We start from the raw sequence: 8,642 nt of genomic DNA, 5'->3' as shown, positions 1-8,642 counted from the left end.
CACCATGCCTTAGTCATGTCTTGATGAGTAATCCTGGTTCTCTGGATATTGATTTCCTGTGAGCAAAATGATGAAGAAACCCTGTGAAAGGGAAACTGGCATAAACCACTTGAGCCTGAAATGCAGTGTGTATTTGAACATTGCTATCAAAAAGTTTAAAGGAATAATTTGGTCTCATCAGGTTCCTGTCCTGTTCTGTGCTGTTCGAACTTTGTCCTGTAGTTAACTTCTCTGTATGCTTCCAAGTTGGCTTGAGAGGGACAGTCACAGCTGCCACTGGACTTCACTGATAATAATGAAAGACACTGACATGTTTTCCCAGAAGTAGTGGAATAGGTGGGCTGTGATCCCATTCTTCTCTTGCTTATGAACCAGGACTAAGTTTGCAGCAGGCTCTAATTTTATAAGACAAAAATCACTGCTCTACTTCTTATCTTGACCAGCCTTTGATTAAAGTAGGTTTTAGTAGTTGGAAGTAACTTGATTTAGATGTAAGCAGTTAAAGTCTTGTCACTGTAGCTTTTTTACAGTTGAGTGCTTAAGTTCTCTGCACAATGTATAGAGAGATACTTAAAAATTAAGAGAACACAGCACAGTTTCCCACGGATGTCTTACCTGTGGCTGAGGAGAAATTAGAGGACCATGAATCTTGGACATGGATACATAAATCCTTCTCATCACTGTGTTTGACATCTATCAGATTCAACTGGGCTGCCCTTCACAACCATCTCCTCCTAGTTCACTCTCCCTTTTATAGCTCTGACTGTAGCCAATATTGTTTACCGCCTTCAGATTTGCTTTAATAGAACCTATACAGAGCAGATAATTCTATATCTCCTTCTAGCTTCTTATTCATAGAGTTCACCACAACTTCAGAACATTATTATTCCTCCTTCCCAGTCCTTTTGACTTGTCTTATCCTGCTCACTTGTCACCTCATGTTTTACTCACTGTACCAGTACAACAGGACACAGCTGTGACTATCTTGGTCCCTCCTCTAGATAATTCATCAGTTACTAGATGATCATCTAGATAATTCATCAATTTTCCTGAGCTTTTATCCTGGTGATGAGCAATTGGGGTTTTGTAAGAAGGATACTGTGATTCAGTAACTTTGACAGAATGAGTACTTTATTACCTGCCATTGTATAGCACTCAGTTGAGAATAGGACTTTGATCATGTGTGCCCAAGGCTTGCAGTGTCCTCTGATACATCATCAATATCTAGGCTGGGAGAGTTGACTTTCTTTAAAAAAAACACAAACATTCACATGAGGAGATGACTGAGTTATATGCTGCTAACTTATCTTGCTTCTCTCCCCCAACCTTTTCTTTGTCAGAACAAAGATCTTCAATCAGGAGATAAATTTTGTGGGGCCCAGGCCACTAATTTATTCTGACTTTGGTGGCAATTACCTCTATCCATCAGCTGGACACTTTCCTGACCTAGCAGAAAAGAATCATGGCACATCATACTGACTTCTTGCCTTCTTAAATTGGAGGTGTAGATATCTGAGCACACTGCTGCACCTTCAGTTTGGTTGCCTGCAATTTGAGAAGATCGAGCTTTGAAGTTAGCTTAGCTGTACTTTGAGCAGGGAGTTGGATTAGATGACCTTCTGAAACTGTTTCCAATCCAAATTATTCTACTATTCTAAGACGTATCAAGCTACAGTAAAGTGAGGAGAGAGATACTGAATAAACATTTAACTGTGAATCTTGATGAATTCTGGCTTTTAATAAGTTGTGGGGTTTTTTTAACTTTTGAATAGCTGTCTCTATGTCCATTTCTGATTCAGGTGGATTAATACGTAGCACCAGTTTTGTCTGGATTTTAAGTCTTTGCAAAAATGGCAGTTCTATGTCTGCTCTTTTGAATTTCTGTAAGCTTTATTTGGATGAAAATGGAGATCGAGATGGGAGTTCTACATGATGAAAACCTTTCTTAATAACCCCCCTCAAAGCCTAAACTGTGTCAGTGGTATATGCTTTAATTACTCAGATCATCTCTGCCATAGCAAATTTTAGCATGCTTGAGCTCTTGAGCCAGCTAGCTTCTGTACATTGGTTTTGGCTCTGAATATCTCAGCAAAAGAGGCAAACAGTCTCAGGACATGTTTAAAAGACCTTGGCTTGTGAGAGTATGATGTCAAAATTCATGTGTCTTCCTGATATAGACTACTTCCAAATCCTGGATGTTTGAGATCAAGAACAGAAAATGCCCAAGATAAATTTGTGCTTTAAGAACAGCTTTGCTATAATGATAGAGAAACTTTGCCAAGTAGTAGAAAAAGCTGCTGAGAGCAAGTCAGTTTCTTACTCTGTAGGCAGAACCAATGGCAAAGAAATACAGTAGTGAATACTCCTGAAATAACCTCTTCACAGATGTACCCAGGACACCTAGGGACACCTAGGGACTTCCCAAACCCAGGGACTTGTGAAGATTCAGAGCCCACTGGGTTATACCTTCTTGGAAGGAAACATGGTCTTCAAAATAAGGGGATCAACAAACTGGAAATTGCTTTGATGAAGCTGATGAACAATTCCCAATTCACTCAGCTGAAAAAGGGAAATGTAATTTGACTTTGGGCTTGGTTTTGGTCAACATCACAATAAGAATTTAGCACATGAGTTCAAACACACCACTACCCTAATATAGTGTAGGATCAAGGGATGCAGTCTCACATTTCAAAGTATCAAGGAGGCTTCTTGTAGGCTGGCTGAAAGGGTGGTGGGATGATTCTAGGAATTCATGTTTGGTGTCTCAGGTGAACCTAAGCACACCTCTAGACTCTGAAAAGTCACTGAGAGGATGCTGCCGACCCTGGAATCAGAAGCTGTTCAGTACTCCTAACAAGCAGGCTGCACACACAAACATGGAGGCTGATCCACCAGCTGGGGTAAAGCAGGAAAACAAATGTCTTGTGTTGTCCTGTTTGCCAATGAAAGCATCATGGTGGTAGCTATCAGTTGTACAGGATGGCTGTACAAGTAGCCCTTAATTCTCAGGTGTTTGAAACATCCCAGCTCTGTGAACAGTCAATCCATGCTCTAACCAATGTGCTCATCAGTGTTGAAAGAGGTGAGGACAATGGAATGGTACAATATATCTAAATAGAGCTTGAGGGTGTTTGTGTAGGACAATGATGGCTTTAGGGGGTGCCCAGAATGAACACAGTCTGGACTTGGGGTTTACATGAATGGAGAATGTTTGCAGGAGAAATGTTTATTATTAAGTTTGGTAAAAAGACATAAAGAACCATTGATGTGTTTTCTGTGGGCATCAGACATGCCTGTCCTGCTGTTCCTTTACAGGCTTTCAGTGGGTTGAGGGCTCCAGTTAGGCCTGAGATTAGGCACAGTGCTTAAGCACCTGTGAGTACAATTAAATCTTTCTGTTCCAAAATAGGGTGGCTCTTTCAAACTATCCACAAGAGTAGTTCTTGGCTCATGCTGTCCCTGCAAATCATCCCCTAAATAAGTGGTTGGAAGGGTTACAAATGGCACGGACCAGATCTGTGTCAGGGAACAGTTCAGCCATCAGTCAGATGTGGTATTTCTGCTAATAGCTCTACCTTGACTATGATAATTTTCTAGTGCAGTGGTAGCCTTGAGGATGAGACTAGCCTCAGTTGAAACCTTGAGGCTTGAAATGTGCAAATATTTAACTGTAGAGCAAAGCTAAATACTGGCAAATAATTTTTTGGATGTTAAAACCAATCCATTTAACTCAGTGGGGAGATAATATTTTTCAATCACAAGCCATCATTATGGCTAGGACCTCAATGAGTATGTCTGGAGCCAAGAAAGGTCAAACAAAACACCACATGTGAGGTGGTATTGGTACTGACCTGTGGAAAACAGAGTTATTATATTGCTACTCATGTGAACACACTCAAAATGCACAATTCAAAATGTATCTTTCCTGCAGAGGCAATGTCATCATCGTTCTGGCTTGAATTTGAATGTGATCTTAGGTACTTCTTATAAGGTCCAACAATATTGTCTCCCCCTTTTCTGTTGTAGCATTACTAGTATCCCTGAGACAGGCTGAGGGAAGGTTGTAAGTTACTTCTGATCAACACCAGGGTGTGATGCTGACATTATTTCATATCTATACTGTGGCTTAATCCTGACTGATAACTCAGCCCCACACAGTTGCTTGCTTACTTCCCTCAGGGTAGCATGGGGGAGAGAAGTGGAAGAGTAAAGATGAGAAAATTCGTGGGTTGGCTTTGATAGGTAAAACAAAAAACACACACAAAAGCAAAGCAAAACAAGGAATTAATTCACTGCTTCTCCCATTTTTGGGCACTGTTAAGCCATATCCAGGAGATCAGGGCTGGAATGGAATGGTGACTGGGGTTAAAAATGCCATCACTGGCATTATTCCCCTTTCCCGTTTCTTCCCCCCATTTTATATGCTGAGCACAATGCTATCTGATATGGGATATCCCTGTGGTGAGCTGTCCCAGCTGCGTCCACTCTCAACTTCTTGTGCACTCCCTGCTGCCTCGCTGGTGAGAGGCAGAAAAGGCCTTGGCTCTATGTAAGCCCTGACCAGCAAGAACAAAAACATCTCTGTGTTAACAACACCGTTGTCAGCACACAGCAAAAACACAGCCCCATACCAGCTACCGTGAAGAAAACGAACTCTACCCCAGGCAAACTGGCACAATGTCGAAATTCCCACAGGCTGTGCTGTCTGTAATTCCACTACTCTCTTTTGCCCACACAGGATGAAGAGATGTTTCAACTTTGTGTTCCCTCTCTCCTATGTGAAATCTAGTATTTCTGGAGCTGAGACATCCACTCTGGGTGCATCTCCAGGTTAGGCTGTGTGTGCATAGAGCCATTAATGAGGAACTTTAGGAGTAGAACAGGGTGGCCTTATGGTGTTTCATTTTATTTTTTTAATGTGGATACAGCAGAAAGGAATATGGTAGGAAATATTTTATATCTACTGGTAACAGTGGGAATTGCACCAAGGTGCAGAATAGGCCTTTTAAGATGCAGCAAATAGCAGCCCTCTGACTGATTAAAAGAGGGAGGCCAGGTTCAGGTTAAAGTATCAAAGTAGTTAAGTAGATGTTCATCTAGAAATATTTCTGTCTCTGGGCAGCTACTGTTGAAGCATAAAGGAGAGACAGCAGGGGGGAACTGTTAGACTGCAGGCTCAAACTATGTATCAGAACAGCAAATAAAAGCCAAACCCCAATCAGATGGTTTTTTAAGATGCATGTGTGGCATTAATCCCAGTACTTGAATGCCAAAATGAAATTGCAATTCTAGCATCTAATTTTTTAAAAAGCTAGAAGACAGGCACTCTTCTCCAAGACAGTATTGGAGTGAAAACAAGACTTGCAAGTAATAAAGCAGAAGTAATATCTAAATCTCAGTGCCAAAGAAGAGGAACTGTGGAATCTTCCAGGCAGGACATACTGCAAGTCATTCTTTCTTCTTTCACTTCACAGCTCAGAAGCAAGGCTGGCAGTCTTTGGTTACACCAAAATGAGTTTTGTTAATTGTCAGTCCTTTGAGATGTATATGCTGCGCTGCAGAAACTCACAGGTTTGGCTTTGATTATAGCAGGAAAGGGAGGAGAAACTGCTCTTCTCACTGCAGTTCTTCTGGGCAGAGCAGCACGCTCTGGTAACATGATGTGGTTTGTCATTGCCCAGAGAAAAGATCCCTGAACTGAGAAGGACAAAAGGCCTGCCTGCTGATTACCTACCACTAACAAAACCAGTGGTCCAGATCAGGATTTTGGGGTGTTCACAATTCAGTAGAATTCAGACTGCTACATTGATTTCTTGTGCAGTTACTGTTCTCCATCTTGCTCTAATGTTCTCTTGGTGATTGCTTTGCCTTATAATATAGTTTCTTACCTGAATTAGCAGAGGCTCTTCCTCAAGTGCAGCTGAAACTTCGTGTTGTAACAGTGCTGAAAAAAGTACTCTCCTTTGATATAAAAAGCTAATTTATTCTTAAGTACTGGGCTAATTTTTTTCTCTGTCATATCCTTGATGAATATTATTTTTTCTTTTCAATTATATTAGGGAATCTAAAGAACATCAGTGGCTTTGGAAAAAAGCGTGGGTTGTTGTTGTTGCTGTTGTTGTTGTTTTCCCCAAGGGAAACATCACCTTTCTAACAGGTCTCATGCCATTCTCTGGTAAAGCTGTCTCCCTTGGTGTGTGAGCAAGCCTGTGAACTCAGCACCACAGCAGCCCAGGTGGTGCACAGCTCGTGCTCTCTATTCAGTTAAAGGGTGTACAATAAATTGCTGCAGCCTGCAGATTAATGTTAGAGGTGGGAAGCAAACATGGAGAGTTTTTTAGCAGCTAATTGATGGTGCTTAGCCATTTTGGTTCCCTGCTATGCTCTGTTCAGGATACAGAGATGGGTTAGCTCTGTGAAAGGACTGGCACAAAGATCTCTGGATGCATTTTGCTGGACCCAACTTAAACTCTAGTTCAGAATCTCCTAAAACCTGCATGTTTTTATTAGTCTTCTCTCATCCCCCTTCACAGAGCTCTTCTGTGTGATTCCATGACCCTGACACCTCTCATCACTGCAATTCCAGGCAAAGGGACAGCCAGCTCCCTGAGTGCTGCTGGAGTTCAGGAGAGGCAGAGCAGGGACTGATGTGGATGAGTGGCTGCAAGCAGAGACCCCACTGGCCCGTAAAGGATTGAAAGTAGATGGTTCCTGCTTGAAGCAGGTAAAAGCACTTTATTTTCCCCCCTTGATCCATCTGTGACTCAGAGCGAAACCCTGCTGTACATAAATAAGTCTTCCAGCTCTGTGAACTGGAGGAATTTGGCACAAAAGTGGCTCAGTATTTTAGGAAAGTCGACTATAAATGAGTGCAGTGAATTGTTATGCATACACTTTAAACATAATACAAATGGCTTTTGCCTTATTGCCATGTTGTAATAATGGAGTCATTTACATTTTTTGCTTTTCAGAAAAAAATGAAGATATCATTCAGATGACCCTGGGAAATAAGCTTTTATAATCAATTGGAAAAATAAAGCTGGATTTCAAAATATTTAGTTACATAATTACATCATTTTAGTATTGTAAGTGTAATTTGCTTTTGTCTGTTAACAAAAGCTGTCTGGTTATTTAATACTCTATTTGTCAGCAAGTGAACATGTATTTCCAATACGGATTCTCGTTTAAATCTTAAAAAAAATGATAATGTGGAGCTTGACCTCCATAGTCACTGCCTGATAAAACATAAGTAAATATGCTGTTTAAAGTATGTAGTAGACAAATATATCAGCAAAAGACTTCAGATATTATGGTGTTACTGGTAGTGAAGAATATTGCAATTTCCCAATCATTCCTATAATTGTTGCAGTTATTTTATATGAACAATTCTTTAATTATGTGAATGCCAGAAGGGTAAATTCACAAAAAGGAAAATCACTTTACATATAACTTAGTGTGATAACAATGTGTAGAACCTATTTTAAAGAAACCATGACAGACATATTTCATTCGTCAGTCTGACACAAAAGGAAATGACTTTCTCTAATATGCAATGAAATAAATAAAGGTCAGATGGTTCATTTGTCTGCATTTGCTTTGTTCAGTTCTACCAGTTAAACAGGATGTTTTCTATTAACATTGCTTTCAGGTTTCCTGGTAACAATAGCACCAAAATAAAGACCAGATTTTGTCAATGTGAAATTCACTCCTCCTGCATAAAGTCCTATGCCTAGAATCTGCAAAGAGAAAAGCTGAGATAAGGTGTGGGAGCTGCTATATTTCTGTGTAAGCACCAGGCTGAGATTTGTACAAACTTAGAGGAGTCAGGTACTCGGCTTCCAGCAAAACTCAGAGGAGAGTACCTTTGTTCTTAAAGCTTTGTTTTGCAAATGCAAGCTCTGTAAGGCCTCCCGGTATTCGCTGTATATATGAGTATATATGAACGGTGCCTTGGGCATCCAAAATCTATGCAAGTGAAAAGGAGAGCATGGAGCATGCAGCTTCTCAGCTGTGAAGCAGCAGCAGCCCTGCTGAGCCACACTGCTTACGAGGCAGGCTACTGGATCTTCCTCACAGACCACACTTGGCTTGTGCCCTTAGGTGACCTCCAGCTCAGGCAGAAGAACATGAGTTAACTGCTGGCAGGCTTCGAACCGCATGGGGTTCAAGTGGAAGGAAGGGCTTTATGCCAGTCATGTGTGCACTGGATGTTCCACCTAACTGGAATGTGGTTTGTGTTGAGGTATGTTTTCTTTGTCTATTATTTTTCCTGAAATGTGCAATTACAAAAATTAAAATATTTACATCATTACAAATGAAATTTCAGTGTCAGCTTTTTCTGTCGTCCAATGGAATATTCATATGTGCAGCAGGTGAATTATTTTCCTTGGGGATCAGGCACAAAACTGTTTTCAATACAGAGAACAATAAACAAATTATTACAGCTATATACTTTCTGGTCAAGAAGTTTCCCTGTATTCAGAGGCGATGCTTGTCCCATAGCTCCCATATCAGCTGTGTGCCAGGCTTCACAGTAGTTGCTAACCAGTCGGATCCCATTTGCAGTTGAACCATGCCATATTATTTTTTGAGGCCTGAAAGGTAACATTAAGAAGTTATTTACTGGAAAAGTCTCTTTTGCT

At 40.8% G+C, this 8,642-nt stretch overlaps 1 protein-coding gene across 3 annotated transcripts in view; it reads right to left on the bottom strand.

Moving 5' to 3' along the window:
• Nucleotides 1–6,715: 6,715 nt before the first annotated feature.
• COL15A1 (collagen type XV alpha 1 chain) overlaps nucleotides 6,716–8,642 on the bottom strand; it is a 116,093-nt gene continuing 114,166 nt past the window's right edge. For all 3 annotated transcript variants that reach the window (XM_015619775.2, XM_015619777.2, XM_015619776.2), the window contains one exon: nucleotides 6,716–8,594. In XM_015619775.2, coding sequence (XP_015475261.1) covers nucleotides 8,378–8,594 — 217 coding nt within the window. In that variant the 3' untranslated portion in view covers nucleotides 6,716–8,377. The remainder of the gene's footprint in view (nucleotides 8,595–8,642) is intronic.

Source organism: Parus major, chromosome 2 (assembly GCF_001522545.3).
Source record: "Parus major isolate Abel chromosome 2, Parus_major1.1, whole genome shotgun sequence".
Classification (NCBI taxonomy): Eukaryota; Metazoa; Chordata; class Aves; order Passeriformes; family Paridae; genus Parus; species Parus major.
Note: the sequence above shows the minus strand (reverse complement) of the source record. Positions and strands in the feature narration are given on the sequence as shown.